The following is a 22,797-nucleotide window of genomic DNA, read 5'->3' on the forward strand; positions in this document are numbered from 1 at the left end:
AACTCTGAACCCCTCTAACAAAACAACCATCCTTTTATCCTGAGTTGTAGAGAGTACACTGCTTTCTTCTTTAATGAGGAGAGAAAATGATGCTGCAGGAAAATCAACTAATTGATGTGTCTGATGTTTTATGAGAACCCAAAACGTAGATGTCTGACCCTGTTCCATTCATTAAAACAGCAGAGACAGCGGCAGATGTCCTAGCTGCTTCTTACCGTTGCCTGCTATCAGCAGATCATTAAATACACAACTAGTAAACCATGGACTAAGGAGGGCTCAGGGAGGCTCTTTACAGCCACTATATTCTGGATGTAATAAATATTGACAGTTAATATGGCAGAAACCTCAGAAACAACGCTAATAGGATGCCATCATTTTCAGTGCAAAAACAAGTGTTTCAGAACCTCTCTCTGACGTATAAACTGTTAAACATTCTCTCTCTCCCCTTGCCCTGAGGCCAATCCCCACAGCACAAAGCTAGCCCCTGTTAGAATAAGAGACTTTCAACCAGTGATTTTTCATCATATTAAAAGCTAAGCTCTTTGAGTAACAGGCAGTGTGAAGCGAGCAGGTTAAACCACGTTGCAGCACAGTATTTCTCAATCACACTGAGAGTTCTGGGCAGCTGGAACATGTTGATTTTCACAACTGTTTCACTGAGCTGTTGTTCAATGTTGCCTGTCTGATAGAACAACACAGGTACAGCCTTAGGTTTCCAGATTAATTTATATCAACTTTATATTTATATCAAACTTTATAAATACTTTATATTAACTTTATATTTACATAAACTTTATATTTATTTAAACTTTATATTAACTTTGTATTTTTATCAACTTTATATATTTAAACTTTATATTAACTTTGTATTAACTTTATATTTATATTAACTTTGTATTAACTTTATATTTATATTAACTTTATATAAAGTGAACCATCATTCATCAATCATGAAACTGAGGTCACTAGAGGTCAAAAGAGCTTCATCCCTCTCGCCATCCTTCTCACACCTATTAACCCTGGTCTCCCTCCCTCCCTCCCTCCCTCCCTCCCTCCCTCCCTCCCTCCCTCCCTCCCTCCCTCCCTCCCTCCTGTCTTTGTGTGCCGAGGTAATCTGGGGGTGTTATGTGGTTAGTGTGTGTGTGGAATGTATTGGGGCAAGGGTGCATTGTCAGACTCTGTTAGAGTGTGTACTAAACTCCTACAGCAGGGACAACACGACTGGACACCTGACCAGAGGTCTCTCTCTCTGTACCTCAGACGCTGCACAACCTGAACTCAAAGCTACCCACCAACACACAGTGGAGTAAGCTACAACTCTCAATACAATTAAAAAGTATCAATATTTATTGATCGGGAAGTGCTGCGCTGCGTTGGGACATAGCTGGAGAGACGGTTGATGATCGAAGGTTGGCCAGGTGGATTTCCTCTGGTTTTCACCCGTCAACGTGGACTATAGCAACAGAGACAAGATCAAGATGAACCAGACCAAGGTAGTAGAAGAGGAACCATATAACTACTATGACTACTCAGACTGGTACTCCAACAATATGGAACCCACCAGACCTCCAAAAGAGTAAGTATGGGGGTCAGTAAATAGCATACTATTTAGCCAACACTTTTTTAAAAATCCATAGGACTTACATATACATATGTATACATATACATATATTTTCGTATAGGTGGCCACAGCACAGCGGGAATCACATTTTTTTCAACCCTGATGTTGCAAGCATCATGCTCTACCAACTGAGCCACACAGGACCAGTGCAATGAATTATGGGGGGGACTGTGTCATAATGTTACGATGATTTTATTTAATCTAAGATCAAGGGTTTCTCAATCACTGACCTGGCATGGGCCAAAGTATAGCTGGTTTTCAATCATTCCAGTTTTTCCATCCGTGATTAAATGATCTATTACAAATGGCATATTTTCAGTTGTTAGGTGAAACTCTTGTCAGATTTGCTACCGAGAGCACAGTCAGGCTGAACAGGATGTCTAGGGCGTTTGTTTTTGCTCTGTCTAAATGGTTTCTGACGGTCATTGCTCAGCTTGTGTTACATGACTGTTTCAGAGTTATTCTCCCGTGTGACCCCACAGTGGATGACCAGCTTTTCCACATAGGCATCGCTTCAGTATCTGTAAGTATCAGACCTTCTGTCTATTTTCAATATTTACACCTGGTGAAAACATTTTACTTGAACCTCGAACAGGAAGTCATGTTGAGACCAAGGTCTCTTTTACTAATGAGCCATGTCATTACAGAGACACACACATCCGGTACACATTTACCAACAACAGTAGGGGTCACAGGTCAAATGAATATCAAATATGAATGTTTGGAATGAATGGAAACAGTGAATGTTTATATAGGCCATGTCCTAAAGGAGATGTTCAGTCAGTACAGATGACTATAGGCCATGTCCTAAAGGGGATGTTCAGTCAGTACAGATGACTATAGGCCATGTCCTAAAGGGGATGTTCAGTCAGTACAGATGACTATAGGCCATGTCCTAAAGGAGATGTTCAGTCAGTACAGATGACTATAGGCCATGTCCTAAAGGAGATGTTCAGTCAATACAGATGACTGTAGGCCATGCCCTAAAGGGGATGTTCAGTCAGTACAGATGACTATAGGCCATGCCCTAAAGGGGATGTTCAGTCAGTACAGATGACTGTAGGCCATGCCCTAAAGGGGATGTTCAGTCAGTACAGATGACTATAGACCATGCCCTAAAGGGGATGTTCAGTCAGTACAGATGACTGTAGACCATGCCCTAAAGGGGATGTTCAGTCAGTACAGATGACTATAGGCCATGCCCTAAAGGGGATGTTCAGTCAGTACAGATGACTGTAGACCATGTCCTAAAGGGGATGTTCAGTCAGTACAGATGACTATAGGCCATGTTCTAAAGGGGATGTTCAGTCAGTACAGATGATTATAGTCCATGTCCTAAAGGGGATGTTCAGTCAGTACAGATGACTGTAGGCCATGCCCTAAAGGGGATGTTCAGTCAGTACATTGGTGTTACTCTCTATGATCTCAGATAGCCATCTCCCTCAACATCATCAGTGATATATGTCATCGTTAGGCCTTGTCCAATTTGTGGTAGAGGGCTCGCTCCACTTTTCTGAGGAGAACAATGGCATGAATTATAATTGAACTGACACACCGTAGGACTTTGGTATTCTGCCAAATAGAGCACACTCAGAGCACTATGTAGGGACAACCTGGACTCAGGGGTACACGTAACATAGTAAATGTAAACCCGTGACACTCTAATGAGTGTGATATGTTAAGTTTGGTATGGTATGTGTGGCTGTCCATCATCCATTTTGTATGATATGTTCCTGAATTACAATTCATATGATATATTACAAATTCCAATTTGTTTTGGCTAACGCTAGCTAGGTGGATAATTGGGGGAAGGGAAGGGTTAGCTAACATGCTATATAGTCGCAAAGTAGCTAAAAAGTAGTTAGTAGTTCCAATGTTGTTAATTAGATAAAAATGCTAAAGTTGTCTGTGAGGAAATTCAAACACGCAATATTTTGGTTGCTAGATATTCGTGTTCAAATCAAATCAAAATCAAATCAAATCAAATGTATTTATATAGCCCTTCGTACATCAGCTGATATCTCAAAGTGCTGTACAGAAACCCAGCCTAAAACCCCAAACAGCAAGCAATGCAGGTGTAGAAGCACCATGTTAATCAAGTGTTATTGGTCACATACACATGGTTAGCAGATGTTAACGTGAGTGTAGCGAAACTACCTAATACACACAAATCTAAAGGGGTGAATGAGAATGAGTACATATCAGTATATCCTGCAGTAGATGGTATAAAATACAGTATATACTGTACATGTGATGTGAGTAATGTAAGATATGTAAACATTATTTAAAGTGACTAGTGATCCATTTATTAAGGTGGCCAGTGATTGGGTCTCAGTGTAGGCAGCAGCCTCTCTGAGTTACTGATGGCTATTTCACAGTCTGATGGCCTTGAGATAGAAGCTGTTTTTCAGTCTCTCGGTCCCAGCCTTGATGCATCTGTACTGACCTCGCCTTCTGGATGATAGCGGGGTGAACAGGCAGTGGCTCGGGTGGTTGATGTCCTTGATGATCTTTATGGCCTTCCTGTGACATCGGGTGGTGTAGGTGTCGTGGAGGGCAGGTAGTTTGCCCCCAGTGATGCGTTGTGCAGACCGCACCACCCTCTGGAGAGCCTTGTGGTTGAGGGCGGTGCAGTTGCCGTAACAGGCTGTGATACAGCCCGACAGGATGCTCTCGATTGTGCGTCTGTAAACGTTTGTCAGGGTTTTGGGTGACAGGCCAAATTTCTTCAGCCTCCTGAGGTTGAAGAGGCGCTGTTGCGCCTTCTTCACTACACTGTCTGTGTGGGTGGGCCATTTCAGTTTGTCTGTGATGTGTACCCCCATGTTATACACCCCCATGTTATACACCCCATGTTATACACCCCATGTTATACACCCCATGTTATACACCCCCATGTTATACACCCCCATGTTATACACCCCCATGTTATACACCCCCATGTTATATACCCCATGTTATACACCCCCATGTTATACACCCCCATGTTATACACCCCATGTTATACACCCCCATGTTATACACCCCATGTTATACACCCCATGTTATACACCCCCATGTTATACACCCCCATGTTATATACCCCATGTTATACACCCCCATGTTATACACCCCCATGTTATACACCCCATGTTATACACCCCCATGTTATACACCCCATGTTATACACCCCATGTTATACACCCCATGTTATACACCCCCATGTTATACACCCCATGTTATACACCCCATGTTATACACCCCCATGTTATACACCCCCATGTTATATACCCCATGTTATACACCCCATGTTATACACCCCCATGTTATACACCCCCATGTTATACACCCCATGTTATACACCCCCATGTTATACACCCCCATGTTATACACCCCATGTTATACACCCCCATGTTATACACCCCATGTTATACACCCCCATGTTATACACCCCATGTTATACACCCCATGTTATACACCCCCATGTTATACACCCCCATGTTATATACCCCATGTTATACACCCCCATGTTATACACCCCATGTTATATACCCCATGTTATATACCCCATGTTATACACCCCATGTTATACACCCCCATGTTATACACCCCCATGTTATACACCCCATGTTATACACCCCATGTTATACACCCCATGTTATACACCCCCATGTTATACACCCCCATGTTATACACCCCCATGTTATACACCCCCATGTTATACACCCCCATGTTATACACCCCCATGTTATACACCCAAACACCCCAACCAACCACCCTTCTTTTCTTCTTGCTGTAAGCAACCTTCTGTCCTACGTAACCGTACCAAACCTAACGTATCATACTCATTTGAGTGTCCCAGGTTATTTAAGGTTTCCTATGTTACGTCTAGTCCATGAGACCAGGCTGGAAGGGTGGGTCAGCGTCTCCACTTACCAGGGGCTCATCAAAAATAATGAGACAATGGGGAGGGAGCATTCAGAAGGTCCTTTCCTAGGAGTATCCCCCCCCCCCCCATATTCCTTCAGGCCCTCTGGCTTGACAACAAGGTACATTAGCTGATTGTTTTAGTTGTACTGTAGTTTAGGAGAGGAATTAGAGTTCTTATTGTATCACTTTATGGAATATCTTGTCTCCTAGCTCGTTGTGGTGCTGATTCTAGCAGTCCTGAAGAGGAGAAAGAGTCTATGTGAGGGTTTTGCCAGTGGATCAACTGGTAACTCAAGGTAAAGTGCAGGTTCATTTACCAGACACATCAACATGAAGCAACCAGGAACTCTTGTCAATTTGTGACAACCCACTGGGCAAATACTGGTTAAAAATCCAGCGTTTGTTTCCATGTAATTTCAACTTCAAAAATTAAATGTGACGTTGAATCAATGTGTAAAACTGATTGGATTTGAAAAGAGAAAGGAAACCTGAGGGAATTTCCTATTGTTTTTTCACCCAAAATTGAACCTAAAATCCAATGACATGGTGACATTTTGTTGTTGATTTCATGTTGAATTCATGTTAGTTGACAACTCAACCAAATGTAAATCAAAACTAGACGTTGAACTGACGTCTGTGCCCAGCGGGAAACACCACTATTACAAAAACAACTCAGGCTGCCTCATCGCCATAACACACTATGAGATCATTTATAACAATGAAATAAGTTACCATTCATTTGCGGGTGTTTGCTTGGTCTTATCTCTGGTCTCTTCCCGCTGTGTGCCCGACCACCAGTCCAGTGAACTTCCTGGACCAGACGCAGCACAAAGCCCTAGCAGTAGCTGTGTTTGGGCTGGTCTTCAGCAAGCTGTCTGTATTGGTCCTGGCTCCAGATCCCCTGCCCTTCTCCAAAGACACCCCTCAGGAAATCAAAGGTGAGCAGCTGTGTCCCTGTCCCATTAAAACCTCTTGAATTTAAAGTTCTCATATTTGGTGACCCTATTTTTTAAATTATTTTTATTAAATTCAGTCTGGTATGAAAACGGTGGCCCCTATCTGCAAAGTCTGCCGTCAGCTGAGTATCTTTGGCTATTGATCGGTGCCTTCAAATCTTCGGTGTGACTTACTACCATATATGGGCATACGAATTTAAAAGCGCAGGCAGAGCCGATGACCTCATTTTCAAGATGGCTGCCACCTACATTTCGGTTAGCGTTGTGAAGCATAAACTAAATAAACAGGGAATACGTCGATAGACACCGAAAGCCGGGACTCCACAGATCATGAGGAGGTCTTATTTGTCTGCCCGTGACCTACCGTTATCGATCACCGGCCTACTGTCATGTTATCTGATGATGTAGGCCTTAATGGCAACATCCAATGTCCACCGAGGGACTATATCTTTGCACAGCAAAAATATGTTGCCTGGTTACGCGCTGTAGGCATCCGTTACACAGGGGATTGGCTACTATGGCACCTTGACAGTATCGTAGCCAATGAGATAAGCTTTCCAGAGATATGCGGTTTACCTGACTGGGACAAAGCATTGCCTAGAACCTTTTAAGATCCAACGTGCAAAAACGGTTTAGTTAAAACATTGACACTTTGGAGAGGTTGAAAGGACACTTAAGTGTACCCTGGATACCCCATAACTGTCACGGTTTTCTGTGTGAGAAGGAGAGTCGGACCAAAATGCAGCGTGTAGATTGCGATCCATGTTTAATAAACAAACGTAAAACACGAATCGATACAAACACTACAAAACCAAGAACGTAACAAAAACCGAAACAGCCCTATCTGGTGGAAACACAGAGACAGGAACAATCACTCACCAACACACAGTGAAACCCAGGCTACCTAAATATGGTTCCCAATCAGAGACAATGACTAACACCTGCCTCTGATTGAGAACCATATCAGGCCAGACATAGAAATAGACAAACTAGACAATGAAACATAGAATGCCCACTCAGCTCACACCCTGACCAACCAAAACATAGAAATATACAAAGTAAACTATGGTCAGGGTGTGACAATAACACCACCACAATGTTGGAGTGAGGTTGAAAGGACAATTAAGTGTACCCTGGATACCCCATAACACCACCACAATGTTAGAGTGAGGTTGATAATAATCTTATCCTGTTGCCTAGTTAGCTTACTCCTGTACCAGTCATAAGTTTGGACACACCTTCTCATTCAAGGTTTTTCTTTATGTTTACTATTTTCTACATTGTAGAATAATAGTGAAGACATGACAACTATGAAATAACACATATGGAATCATGTAGTAACCAACAAAAAGTCTTGAATCAAAATATATTTTATATTGATTCTTCAAAGTAGCCCCCCTCTACCTTGATGACAGCTTTGCACACTCTTGTCATTCTCTCAACCAGCTTGATGAGGAATACTTTTCCCAACAGTCTTGAAGGAGTTCCCACATATGCTGAGCACTTGTTGGCTGCTTTTCCTTCACTCTGCGATCCAACTGTGGAACAGTGTAAACACATTGAAGGATGAACTGGTTGTGATACTGAATACATACTGTGTGTGTTCCTACTCCTTCCAGAGTACATGAAGATCATCGCCATCTTCTACTGGCCTGCCCTGTACTACCCACTCCTGGCCTGTGGTACGCTCCACAGTAAACTGGGCTATGTGCTGGGCAGTCTATTCTCCTGGACCCACTTTGCTGTCCTCGTCTGGCAGAAGATTGACTGTCCCAAAACACCGGAGGTAAAATCATCTGATATATAAAGTGGGAGAAAAAAAAGGGGAGGGCACATCTTTTTTGTTGTTGTTGTTGTTGTTGTTGTTGTTGCTGTTGTTGTTGTTGTTGTTGTTGTTGTTGTTGTTGCTGTTGTTGTTGTTGTTGTTGCTGTTGTTGTTGTTGTTGTTGTTGTGTCATATTTAACAGAGTTCATATCTCCAGCTGAAACTTATTCTATAATAACAGTATCTTAAAACCATAACAAACTGTATGTTTTGTATCAATATGTTTCTCTTGGTCTCCACAGCTGTATAAGTACTATTCCCTGCTGGCCAGTCTCCCACAGATCGGCTGTCTGGGATTCCTCTGTATCAAGTACCCACTGCTGTTTCTCAAAGGTGCCAAGGCTAATGGTTCTGAGGTGAGGGAAGCCTGCTCTTTGACCAAGGAGTGTATTAGTCATGACCCTGCCAGCCGCTGTAGTCTCTCTTTAAGGTTTTGATGAGAACGATGTCAACGTGTCATGATCCTTTAGGTTGTCAAAACGCTGGGGTTATTGAACTGTCTGTGTTTAGGTTGTCAAAACACTGGGGTTATTGAACTGTCTGTGTTTAGGTTGTCAAAACGCTGGGGTTATTGAACTGCCTGTATATAGGTTGTCAAAACGCTGGGGTTAGTGAACTGCCTGTATATAGGTTGTCAAAACGCTGGGGTTAGTGAACTGCCTGTATATAGGTTGTCAAAACGCTGGGGTTATTGAACTGCCTGTATATAGGTTGTCAAAACGCTGGGGTTAGTGAACTGCCTGTATTTAGGTTGTCAAAACACTGGGGTTATTGTCCTGCCTGTATTTAGGTTGTCAAAACACTGGGGTTATTGTCCTATCTGTGTTTAGGTTGTCAAAACGCTGGGGTTATTGTCCTGTCTGTATTTAGGTTGTCAAAACGCTGGGGTTATTGGACTGCTAGTCTAATATCTGGATGAGAACTGCCTGTATTTAGGATGTCAAAACGCTGGGGTTATTGTCCTGCTCGTGATGCTTCTGGAATATCTACAGTATGTAAAAACTAAACGTAGCTCCTCAAGACACTTTTAAAGTTATGAAACTACATTAACCACGTAACTTGTAACCAAAAGGTCTGATTACGTAAACAGCTTGGATGGGATTGATTTAGTGTAAAATATCCCCTGCACAGATTATGACCCAGGAATGTTATTTCTCTCAAGGTCTACACAATGCAGTGTTTATTTCACTGTAATCCGTGGATTGTCTCGCTGTAAACTGTCGGTGACAGTGAGATCACGTGAGGTCGTTAATCCGTCTGTGTTGTGATCACAGCTACAGTTCTAGCGACCTCACACATTATTTGAATGTGAATTTTCTGCATCCAAAATGATTGATTCTATACAGTGTTGCAGGTGGTCAGTGTTGTCAGATCATGCATCCCATCATGTTTATGTGTTAATTTAAACAGTTTGATTCTGATCCTACTTTGGCTTCAGGACCTGGAGAGCAGCTACTACACAGACTACGTGAAATTAATTCTAAAGAAGAAAAAGTCAAACATCAGGTGGGGTTTATGAGAAAAACAGGATATTAAAACTGAATGACCAGACTGTTTTATTATGAGAGAAACAAGATACTAAACTGAATGACCAGACTGTTTTATTATGAGAGAAACAAGATACTAAACTGAATGACCAGACTGTTTTATTATGAGAGAAACAAGATACTAAACTGAATGACCAGACTGTGTTTTATTCTGAGAGAAACAAGATACTAAACTGAATGACCAGACTGTGTTTTATTATGAGAGGAACAAGATACTAAACTGAATGACCAGACTGTGTTTTATTATGAGAGAAACAAGATACTAAACTGAATGACCAGACTGTTTTATTCTGAGAGAAACAAGATACTAAACTGAATGACCAGACTGTGTTTTATTCTGAGAGAAACAAGATACTAAACTGAATGACCAGACTGTGTTTTATGATGAGAGAAACAAGATACTAAACTGAATGACCAGACTGTGTTTTATTCTGAGAGAAACAAGATACTAAACTGAAAGGTGTGTTATTCTATGACATAAACTAAGTAAAGTAACTAAGTAAACTAAGTAGTGATGACTGCAGCATGCCGTTATTGACATCATTGTGTTCTTGTTCAGTACCTCTATCAGATCAGATAAACCCAAACTGTTGGAGACAATAAAAGACACAGTCAAGTCCTACATCTACACACCAGAGAAAGGTAAGTCTGGAGGCTTTTGACAATTTGTCCGCTAATCTTTTTCTTTTAAAACAAAATATTCTAACGACACCATTGTTTTACCATGATTTTTTATTGTAGTATTTCGGTTTCCACTGAAGCTGGCGATCTCAGCATTTGTGTCGTCCATAGCAGTTTATCAGGTAAATAAATACTGCAGTTAATTAGGAATCCGTCACGTTTCAGCAAAACGTAACAATAAACAAAGGAACATAACAACAATCCACATCGAAGGTTGGTTGTGAACATGGCTGCTTTCAGATAACCTGACAAGATGCCAGTTGTTTTAATAGAAATAACTCTTAACAGTCATGTGGTCATCCATCCCCTAGGTGGCGCTGTTGCTGGTAATACTGGTGATCCCCACCCTCCATATAGTCCGTGCTGGTATAGATGACAAGTTCCCCTTCCTTCTGGAGGGCGTTGGTATCGTCCTATCAGAGGACAGGATGGAGGTGGTCCAGATTGTTATTCACTATACCTGGTGTCTGGAAGGTGGGTGTCTGTCCTGCATTTACTGACATGAGCTGCAGCACAAGGGTGGGTTGATCCTGGCCTGTTCGTTATGTTGTATAGTGTGTTACCTGTGTGTGTTGACGTTATGTTGTGTAGTGTGTTACCTGTGTGGGTTGAACCTGGCCTGTTCGTTATGTTGTGTATTGTGTTACCTGTGTGGGTTGACGTAATGTTGAGTAGTGTGTTACCTGTGTGGGTTGAACCTGGCCTGTTCGTTATGTTGTGTAGTGTGTTACCTATGTGGGTTGACGTTATGTTGTGTAGTGTGTTACCTGTGTGGGTTGATCCTGGCCTGTTCGTTATGTTGTGTAGTGTGTTACCTGTGTGGCTTGATCCTGGCCTGTTTGTTATGTTGTGTAGTGTGTTACCTGTGTGGGTTGAACCTGGCCTGTTCGTTATGTTGTGTAGTGTGTTACCTGTGTGGGTTGATCCTGTTCTGTTCGTTATGTTGTGTAGTGTGTTACCTGTGTGGGTTGACCATGGCCTGTTCGTTATGTTTTGTAGTGTGTTACCTGTGTGGGTTGACCCTGGCCTGTATGCTCACCCTGATCATGCTCATGAGGTCCATGATCCTTCACAGGTAAATACATTTGATCAGCCAACACAGTAACACAGTAACAGACTAACACAGTATCACACTAACACACTAACACAGTAACACAGTATCACACTAACACACTAACACAGTAACACACTAACACAGTAACACAGTAACACATTAACACAGTATCACACTAACACACTAACATAGTAACACAGTATCACACTAACACACTAACACAGTAACACAGTATCACACTAACACACTAACACAGTATCACACTAACACAGTAACACAGTATCACACTAACACAGTAACACACTAACACAGTATCACACTAACACAGTAACACACTAACACAGTATCACACTAACACAGTATCACATTAACACAGTAACACACTAACACAGTATCACACTAACACAGTAACACATTAACACAGTAACACATTAACACAGTAACACACTAACACAGTATCACACTAACACAGTAACACATTAACACAGTAACACACTAACACACTAACACAGTATCACACTAACACAGTATCACATTAACACACTAACACAGTATCACACTAACACAGTATCACATTAACACACTAACACAGTAACACAGTATCACACTAACACACTAACACACTAACACAGTAACACACTAACACACTAACACAGTAACTATATCAGTGCAGCAAACATTGTGTTCTTTTGTACGTTCAAGAAACATTTGGAAAATACCAAATAACTGATATTTTCAAGTGTGTTCCTTTCATAATCCTTTCAGTAATTCTACGTCTTCATGTTTCTAACATCAGATGGAACCTCCAGGGCTTGTACAGAGGAGATATTTACAACGTGTATAATTGCCAGAAGAGCATCCGTCCGTCTCAGACAGGCCTAGTGTGTTGGATGGGCTTCATTGGATATCAGGCTGCTGTCATCTCTTTAGGTAGGCTGACCTGACACTGTGGTTTTAATTCCTAATTAAAGGATTATCCAATTCCCATTTTATCATATAGTTCTTCAGTGAATACTTGGTAATTTCTGTGTGCTACCAACCTCAATTCCTTTTAAAACTTACTTTTAAAAATGAATTTTATGAATTTTATATTCTTATTCTAAATTCCTCTCTTACTATTTAATATTATTTTGTCAGGAATGGTCCTCCAGACTTTGGTCTTCTTCATCTGTTTTGTGTGGTTGGTGTTCCTCATCATCATCCCCATCTTGTATGGCCAGAACCTTATACTCTTCCAGGTCGCTGCCAAGGCCTGGTGAGTGCATCTTTAAATTGGAACTACATTTGTTCCTGTGTGCTTATATGGAATCATACTCTTATATGGAATCATACTCTCATATAGAATCATACTCTTATATGGAATCATACTCTCATATAGAATCATACTCTTATATGGAATCATACTCTCATATGGAATCATACTCTTATATGGAATCATACTCTCATATGGAATCATACTCTTATATGGAATCATACTCTCATATGGAATCATACTCTCATATGGAATCATACTCTCATATGGAATCATACTCTTATATGGAATCATACTCTCATATGGAATCATACTCTCATATGGAATCATACTCTCATATGGAATCATACTCTCATATGGAATCATACTCTTATATGGAATCATACTCTTATATGGAATCATACTCTTATATGGAATCATACTCTCATATGGAATCATACTCTCATATGGAATCATACTCTCATATGGAATCATACTCTCATATGGAATCATACTCTCATATGGAATCATACTCTTATATGGAATCATACTCTCATATGGAATCATACTCTTATATGGAATCATACTCTCATATGGAATCATACTCTTATATGGAATCATACTCTTGCCACGAAGCCTTTATCTGATTTTCAAGCACCATCTTACAGAATTGTTTTTGACCAGCTAGCTCATCACCACAATACACTTTGAACTTATTTGAGATACTCATCAGTTGATAAAAGCTTATTATTTTCATATTGTGTGGATTATTTTCATATTGTGTGGATTATTTTCATATTGTGTGGATTATTTTCATATGTGTGGATTATTTTCATATTGTGTGGATTATTTTCATATTGTGTGGATTATTTTCCCGTTGTGGTATCTGATCTCACCAGGCCTGTGTGGGTGACGTTGATACTGACTATTACTCTACAACACGTCACAGCCAGGTTTGCTTTTATCAAAAAGGATGCTGGGACAAGAGACTTGAACAACAGGTACTAAGATTCTAGAACTCTATAAATCTGTTCACACTGCTATGCTTTATCTTGGCCAGGTCGCAGTTGGTACTAAGATTCTAGAACTCTATAAATCTGTTCACACTGCTATGCTTTATCTTGGCCAGGTCGCAGTTGGTACTAAGATTCTAGAACTCTATAAATCTGTTCACACTGCTATGCTTTATCTTGGCCAGGTCGCAGTTGGTACTAAGATTCTAGAACTCTATAAATCTGTTCACACTGCTATGCTTTATCTTGGCCAGGTCGCAGTTGGTACTAAGATTCTAGAACTCTATAAATCTGTTCACACTGCTATGCTTTATCTTGGCCAGGTCGCAGTTGGTACTAAGATTCTAGAACTCTATAAATCTGTTCACACTGCTATGCTTTATCTTGGCCAGGTCGCAGTTGGTACTAAGATTCTAGAACTCTATAAATCTGTTCACACTGCTATGCTTTATCTTGGCCAGGTCGCAGTTGGTACTAAGATTCTAGAACTCTATAAATCTGTTCACACTGCTATGCTTTATCTTGCCCAGGTCGCAGTTGGTACTAAGATTCTAGAACTCTATAAATCTGTTCACACTGCTATGCTTTATCTTGCCAGGTCGCAGTTGGTACTAAGATTCTAGAACTCTATAAATGATTTACTTTATTTATTTGTTTATTTCTAACTTTTTTTTCTCAGAACTAGTGACATCATAGATTTCACCACGGTTTCCCGTTTTTTTTTTGCCCCAGCACAACACAGCTGATTCAAATAATCAAGCGTTGATCATTTGAATCAGCTGTGTAGTGTTAGGGCAAAAACCAAAAGGTGCACCCCTTGGGGTCCCGAGGACTGATTTTGTGGAAATGCTGGATTACACACTTCTTGAGTTGAAAGATGGGTTTCTTTTCTTTTTGGTAAATTTCATGTTAACATGAAAAATGACACATTTCAATTATTTTTTTTTTTTCAAGGGGGACATGCCCCCGGACCCCCTGTACTTTCTTAGCACCATTGATCCATTCAAAGTAGAACTAACTAGATGTTTTACTGGCTGTGTTGTTCCAGAGGCAGTCTGTTCCTGCTTACCTACCTGCTCTTCCTGATCAACATCGTGGTGGGGTTGATAGCAGCCATCTGGAGGATGGTCATCACTGCCCTCTATAACATCATCCACCTGGGGCGCATGGACATCAGCCTCCTCAACCGCGCGGCTGAATCCTACGACCCGGGTACGTCAACATACAGTTCAGGGAATTCTATAGGAACTTTTTTTGTTGTTGAAAGGCCTGTCACTGGTACATTTGTTACAGAACGGATATTGTCTAGGGGTCCTAGTTACATCGTCTGTAACCTGAATGAATGTGAGAAATAAAGGGTTTGAGGAACCGTGTTGGCTGGACATGTGCCTAAGGGAGACAGCAACCTTACTTTGGTCCAGTGCCAGCCAGCTCTGTCTCTCTTGACCTCTTGGTTGGCCAGTCCAAGCAGATTATTTTGTTCAGATGGTGGCGATACATAAATATGTAAAAACATTTAAAAATACCAAAGGCATGCCCAAACTAAAGACTTCAAAAAACAAACGAAAGGTGTCATGGCCACCAAAACAAAACCAGCAGCCTCACGGTTTGCCAGCCGGGACACTGACTGACCATCACCCTAATTAAAGTATTCTCATGTATTGGTTACCACGTTCATTAGCAATCATCTAACAATAACCCACGTAATTGAAAAACATTTCTGAAATATGTTCCTGATCCTATGAAATACACAGGTGAACAGGTTAAACCTAACACATTGGTTTATGAATATGTGCTCTCGATATGTCTGAATCCCTGACCTCTGACCTTCATACAGCTTATTGTTACTACACCCACTACCTGAAGGTAGAGGTCAGCCAATCCCACCCTGTGATGAAGGCCTTCTGTGGGCTGGCGCTGCAGGCTGCCTCGGCTGGAGGTGCTGGGCAGAAGATGCGAGATGCTGAGGAAGGTTGTTATAGACATACACACTCATACACGGATTTGCACAAAAGGGGTGTGGCCTTTTCGGTCCCTCGCAGACACTTCCCAGACATGACATTGACTGAACCTACTACTACTACTACACAATGTGGAATTTATACCACCAAATAATTCCATCCATCCATCCAGTGTCAGTCTCTTGCTCTGCCCTGACAGCCTGCTCCTCCTCCTCATTCTCCTTTCAGGGATCCAGCTGGTGAATCAGGAGAAGAGACCGGACAAGGTGGTTAACAGCAGGAGGGTGCGGGCACGCTGGCAGTTACTCTACACGCTGGTCAACAACCCGTCTCTACTGGGGTCCAGAAAACACTACCAGCTGCAGGTCGGTCGCCAAAATAGAGAGTAGAAAAGCAGGCCAGCAACCTGTGTGTGTGTGTGTGTGTGTCTGTGTGTGTCTGTGTGTATGTGTGTGTGTGTGTGTGTGTGTGTGTGTGTGTGTATGTCTGTGTGTGTGTGTGTGTGTGTCTGTGTGTGTGTCTGTGTGTCTGTGTGTATGTGTGTGTGTGTGTCTGTGTGTGTGTGTGTGTGTGTGTGTGTGTGTGTGTGTGTCTGTGTCTGTGTGTGTGTGTGTATGTGTGTGTGTGTGTGTGTGTGTGTGTGTCTGTGTGTGTGTGTGTGTGTGTGTGTGACAACTTCCTGTACTCTACAAGACAAACACATTTTTTCTTCTCCAGCCCTCTGACAGCTTCGTGAACGGAACGAACCGTAGCGCCGCGGCAGGAAGCAAGAAAGACGCCAGCAGCAAACCCACCGCTGCCGAGGCAGGCGCTGCCACACCCTCAGGCGCTGCCACACCCTCAGGCGCTGCCACACCCTCAGGCGCTGCCACCGACGCCGCTGCTAACTGAGACCATGACACACGGTCATGACTGATGTCATGTGGTTTATGGGGTACGGACACCCTGCTGCTCTCTATAGAACCCAATGTTCCAACTGCTTGGTCTTCAGGGTAGCAGTTGACTGTAAGAGGCCTGTAATTTCTGTGGGTTGCAGTCAAGTGCCTTGGCTTGTTCAGCTGCACATGAAGTGAATCTCTATGTATGTTGCTTTCTGTGTCATATTGTTGTCTGCAATGTCGATTTTAAAATTTGCTGGTCTATTATTTAGTTTTTGGTAAAGGTCGTTACGGTGAAATAGTACAACATCTTAACGGTTGTATGTGTTTGGTTATGATGCACAGAACACATCCTGTTTTAGCATCCACTATCCACCGCTTCCTTTAATGTGCTGCCTTTTATCAGTTGTTTCGGTAAGTTTTCAGAGGTTGAGATATTTGCTTTCAAAATATATTTAAGAACAATGATACATTTATTTTTTTTTGTGTAAATTAATGTAACTGACATCACAATCCAGAGTGAAAAAACAAAAAAAAAATCAACAGTTTTTCTCCCAGGTGGGAGAATGTGATTAAGACTCTTATTTTGAAAGAGAGACTTCTTTTCAAACGAATAAAACCGTTTTAAAGTAAATACAGGGGAACAACAAACGTGTAAGCATGTTTTCAAGAACCACGATGACTGCGTACGGAAAACCCATTTTTACAGAAGCCAATATTCAGACAGTTCATTCGTAGTACAACAACCCCTATTTTTGGCATTTCACTATAGATCGAATAACATGCCATGTTCGGAAGCTGCAAATCAATAACGACCAAGCATTCCTTGTCAATACTTTATTACTTCAGGCACATATAGCAGAGGATGAACACTGAGGCAATGTACACATCTGAAACACTTACATTTAACCATGCGCTATCAAAATGTAACACTTATCTTACTGTTAAAATGTAAGAGTTGAGCAACAGTGAGGGTTTTAATGGATATGAGATAGAGACACGTGGATCATGCATGTTATTGACTCATTACCGGGTTAAAGGTTACTGTAAAATGACGTACAACAATAGCTTGTGACACACAGCTTAATAAGGGTTTTGTTGGCAACAGTGAAGTGGACGTTCACTCTAGATTCAAAAACAAAACATAGTGTGAAAAGCTGTCCTCAAGGCAAAGGGGGAGGGGCTACTTAGAAGAATCTAAAATCTAAAATATATTTTACATTGTTTAACACTTTTTTTTGGTTACTACATGATTCAATATGTGTTATTTCATAGTTTTGATGTCCTCACTATTATTCTACAATGTAGAAAATAGTAAAAATAAATAAAAATAAAGACCTACTCATTCAAGGGTTTTTGTGTCCAAACTTTTGTCTGGTACTGTATATTATTGACACAATACCGGGTTAAAGGTCACTGTAAAATGACGTACAACAATAGCTTGTGACACACAGCTTAAAGGGTTTGTTGGCAACAGTGAAGCGGACATTCACTCTAGATAGAAAATAGCATTGATAGCCTACAATAGATGAACATAGACATTCACTCTAGATAGAAAATAGCATTGATAGCCTACAATAGATGAACATAGACATTCACTCTAGATAGAAAATAGCATTGATAGCCTACAATAGATTAGCATAGACATTCACTCTAGATAGAAAATAGCATTGATAGCCTACAATAGATTAACATAGACATTCATAAGTGCATCTGTTACTTTTAAAAAAGATACATTTTAGACATACAGTTACAGAACTTTTTGCCTTCTTGCCTGTGACAGACTACACTGAATAACTGGTCACAAGTCTCAGGAAACTGTCACTGCTAAGAGCACACCGGAGGGGTCTATTTTTAGACTAGGCTTAAATATTTTACTTACAGGGACCTTTTCTTTCTTTCTTTTACATAATCTTCACAGCGTACATAAACTACCTTCTTTACTTTTCCTTTCAACAGCGGAAGCACCTATGACTTTGTCTACACTGTGTCCAGGTCATTGATACGGCAGCCATTTTGAAAAATGACAGGTCACAGGTTCTTCTCTCGTGGGATCGATAAACAGTTACTGTGAGACTTACATTACATGTGATCATGACTGAAGATGACTAGAACCTGTCTAGGTCAAGACGATCTATCAAACACTAACAACAACAACAGGATCAGTGGTGTGGCTCTTTGTACTGACCAGAGATATTAACAGCTTCCGCCCCGAGTGGTAACCTATCGCTGAACTCTGAGCCCATCTCACACTCATCCAGATTCCCTCTGTACTGAGACAGAGTGAACGACTCGGTCACCGCACTCCCCTCCACGTCCTCCTCTCTCTCCCCCCCACTCTCCGACTCCCCGTCCTCTCCCTCCCCCGTCTCGCTGGCTGTGATCTGCGTCTGTGACTCGGCGTACGAGTTCCTCAGGTTGAAGTTGACCACTAGGTTCCTCTCCATGTGATGCTGGTGGTCTTTAGCCTTCATGATGAGCTTGTAGGTCTTGCTCCTATATTTGTAGACCAGGTGGAAGCAGGTGGCCCCCAGCAGGGGCACGGTGGAGACTGTAAGGAGACAGATACTGACGACTATAATGATCAACAGGTTAGGAACTCTCTTCCTGGTGGTGAAGAGGACCTGTACCTCACAGTCATCTCCTCTGTAGGTGAGACAGAGGGAGTAGTTGGCGCCGGGGCGCAGGTCCTGGAACAGATAGGTGTTGATGCCATCTTCCATCCTGGACCACTGGATGGCTGAGTGTCTGTGGTCTGAGGTGACACACAGATACAGCCCTGAGTCCGCCCGGGCTCTCCTGGTTACCTCTGATTGGTTGGGAGGCTCTTTGTGGATGGAATGGAACCCTTCTGTGGGGCTGAGATGGATGTCTGTGTCGTCTTTAGGAAGGAGGAGAGGATTGAGTCTAACTTTAGCCTCGGTCTCCGACACCCCTAAGGCTATGACTCCAAAGTCAAAGGTATACTGCCTGACATCTTCCAGGCTTAAATTGAAGGCCTGGTTGGAGATGTACTGTGTCTCACTGGTCAAGGTACATTTGCTAGTTGCACGGGATGGATATTTGGGCACTTGCGCCGTACGCTCAGTGTCAACTTCAATGGGAGGAAGGGTTGGGAAGATATTGTACTTTCCCTGGGGAATGTTGAATGGTTTAAAAGGGTTATTAATGGAGGTTTTGATCACAGGTTGAAGTACTGAGGGGATTTTCTCCCCATTAATAGTAACTGGTGGCCCAATCACTTTTCCAACAGGTTGAGGTGGTGGTGGTTTCGGTACTACCACTACTATTGATAGTGAATCGTCATCTTTACCAAACTCATTGGTGGCGGTACAGCTGTAGTTACCATTGTTCTTTTTACTAAGGCGCGGTATGACTAGAGTGCCGTTACGGAACATTTCAAATGGATTGTCTGTCGTTCTAGAATCCTCGTTAGATTCATTGGATTCTGCTGATTCTTTACCTTTGGTGGACAGAGGGTACTCTACACTTTGACGGTTTGTGTGGATTTTCCAGATAACGTCTGGCTTTGGGTTCCCTTTGATCTCACAGTTCAGGATCAACACTGTGCCTTCATAGAGTGTCGTATTCTCAACGTTAGGCTCAGCTGTTATGCTGACATTAGGGGCCATGCACTTTGACTCAGACAGTTTCACGATCACCGCTCCTCTCAACTGCTCTGGAGTTTCACAGACAATCAAGTTCTGTTCCGGAACCGATATGGTGGCGTTTAGAATCCAGTCCCTCAGCCAGTCCATCCTGCAGTGGCATGTGAATGGGTTGTTATAGAGCTGTAGATGAGACAGGGAGATCAGGCTGTCGAAAGTCCCCTGCGTTATAGTGGTGAACCGGTTGTTGTTGAGGCGGAGAGACCTCAGGTCCTTGAGGTTAGAGAAGGAGTCTTTAGGCAGACTGACCATCTCATTGTGGTCCATCTTCAGCAGCTGCAGGGCTGTGAGGTGACAGAGATCCTCCCAAGGGAAATCCACCATCTTGTTGTGACTGACGTCAAAGTTCCTCAGCTGGACCAGGGGAGCCAGGGTGCCCGGTTCGATGGTGACTATCTCGTTATGGGCCATCCATAAGGACGTGACTTGGGTCACATTGTCGAAGCTGCCCGACTCCACCAGAGATATTTTGTTGGCGGTGAGACTCAGAGTGGTCACGTTGGGGGGCAGCCTTTCAGGGATGTCAACCAAGTCTTTGTAGGAGCATTCAGCGAAGTGGCGTCCGTATTTGTCGGAGCAGTCGCATAGTTCAGGACAACCGCGTCCGACTTCAATAACAGAGCTCCATAAGGAGAGGAAGAACACGTAGGAACGAGACATGTTCTCTTCCTGCAAAAGTAAATGTCATTGTTGTTACTAGATATCTGCACACTCTCAGTCACCATTCATAAACAGTCCCTGGATAAAAAGATACCTCAACATTCTCTTGAGTGTAAATGCAGCAATGAAAATATGAATATTGATGAATATATGCTAATAAACATTGCAACTGCCAACCCCTGACTTTGAAATCCACTTACAGGATTTAAATATTAACTGTAATAGTTTATATCTGTCTGATAGCCTGCTATGCCTTAGGAATTCTGCTTAAATTAGAACAAAAATATTGATTGATACATTTTTTTTTAACCAGAATTATTAGTTTCAATATCCATTGATAATAATGTACTGTTATACAAATATAGAAAGATTGTTTTATTAAATTTGAAATTTCAACCCAGCTGATCAGTTCAACTAAACCAGAGCGGCTTGTGAAAAAGGTTGCCACCTTTTTGGAGCGCATGCAGTTTGTTTTTAAACTACGCCACAGCGACTGTGCCCGAGCCCTGTCCTTGGTGCTGAGACGGACAGCACCGGCACCGGCACCGCTTATGATGTTGTTAACCGCGGAATCAGTACATGCGTGCAGCTGGAGTAGAATGCTATGGTCATGCATCAAACAAGGCGACATTTCACTGCAAAAAAAAACCCACAACTAAATGTAAAACGTTTAGGAAGTAAACGTTAGTTATATTTCACGATGACTCAGGTGTCCTTAGAGGTCAAAACGCAATTAAAAGGCCAATGCTACATTCTACAAATTCCAATTTCTAAGCAAAAATAAACACATTCATCCTCGCCATCAAAAGCAACATAACACATCTTACCAGTGTGATGTTTTCCTCAGCGCAATGGAAGCGACGGATATTATTACTATTGATAGGAGTGGTCTCTTATTTGAACCTCGTAAAGCTGGCTACATGATGAGTTGGGAGCAAGTTTTTAAAGGTGTGCACGTATGGCATTGCTCTTACATGATTGCTGAAACATATGTGGGTCCTTCCGTGGTCGGATGCTGATATGTCTGTGCGTTGCGATTGGATTTTGCAGAGAGTCACAGCACACTCCCGCCTCTGGAAAGTAGACGTTGCAAAAATTAAAGTGATGCGCCCTCCCTTTTCCATGGCTTCTGTTATCTTCCATGACAACAGTGTAGGAGACCCATCCATCCAATTATTGATGGACTGTTAATAATGGTATATAGGCCGAGATATGTGACAAGATGGAAAAGTGCCCGGTTCTAGGGTCTGGATTGAGCAGGCAGAGTGACGCAAAGGCAGAGTGACGCAAAGGTAGACAACAAAAATGACTGTTTTTTTTTTACAATTATTTTAATAAGGCATGGTTTTCAATCGTTACCGTTTCAGTCATCAAGTTAACACATTGTCAATTCCTCTTCACAATTCAGTTAAAACGCTTTATGTCAATTGCTTCTTTACTTTTAACTTAAAATCCACGCACCAATCCATCCATCCACCAATCCAAAGAAAGAAATAGGCGGGAGACTGACAGCCCGCCCGTCCGCTCTGTGGACAACGAATCCCGTTGTTAGGGCGGAGACACAAGCATCTCCTCATTGTATGCGGTATCTCTGGTCGTACAACAAAGTCCATTTGCCATGTGCTCTCATCAAAGATTTCAGCTATAAGGTCTATTGCAACAAGGATCCACCATGCCTCTGGACAGAATCACTTCCTGTGGGCAGCTGCCTGGATCACACGCAATATTACGTTTGGTTAGCAAAAGCAACTATTTCACACAAAAATAAATAAACCCCCCATATTTACTAAAAA

At 42.0% G+C, this 22,797-nt stretch overlaps 2 protein-coding genes across 2 annotated transcripts; one reads left to right on the forward strand and one right to left on the reverse strand.

The window, feature by feature from the left end:
* The first annotated feature begins 1,129 nt into the window (after positions 1 to 1,129).
* On the forward strand, positions 1,130 to 18,026 carry LOC110527021 (receptor for retinol uptake stra6). The gene is made up of 18 exons (XM_090223234.1): positions 1,130 to 1,576; positions 2,078 to 2,144; positions 5,741 to 5,826; positions 6,329 to 6,468; positions 8,106 to 8,272; positions 8,554 to 8,667; positions 9,750 to 9,817; positions 10,418 to 10,500; positions 10,600 to 10,661; positions 10,851 to 11,013; positions 11,539 to 11,614; positions 12,390 to 12,523; positions 12,731 to 12,848; positions 13,724 to 13,825; positions 14,886 to 15,049; positions 15,675 to 15,809; positions 16,027 to 16,163; positions 16,516 to 18,026. Exons 1-18 carry the CDS (start codon positions 1,479 to 1,481, stop codon positions 16,687 to 16,689), a joined length of 2,088 nt encoding a protein of 695 aa, XP_090079360.1. The 5' UTR covers positions 1,130 to 1,478; the 3' UTR covers positions 16,690 to 18,026.
* LOC110527023 (immunoglobulin superfamily containing leucine-rich repeat protein 2) lies at positions 17,499 to 22,274 on the reverse strand. The gene is made up of 2 exons (XM_021608193.3): positions 21,832 to 22,274; positions 17,499 to 21,013 (listed from the first exon to the last, which is right to left on the reverse strand). Exon 2 carries the CDS (start codon positions 21,002 to 21,004, stop codon positions 18,839 to 18,841), a length of 2,166 nt encoding a protein of 721 aa, XP_021463868.3. The 5' UTR covers positions 21,005 to 21,013; positions 21,832 to 22,274; the 3' UTR covers positions 17,499 to 18,838.
* Between the last annotated feature and the right edge of the window lie 523 nt (positions 22,275 to 22,797).

This window comes from Oncorhynchus mykiss, chromosome 26, assembly GCF_057628025.1.
Source record: "Oncorhynchus mykiss isolate SJ-2025 chromosome 26, ASM5762802v1, whole genome shotgun sequence".
Classification (NCBI taxonomy): domain Eukaryota; kingdom Metazoa; phylum Chordata; class Actinopteri; order Salmoniformes; family Salmonidae; genus Oncorhynchus; species Oncorhynchus mykiss.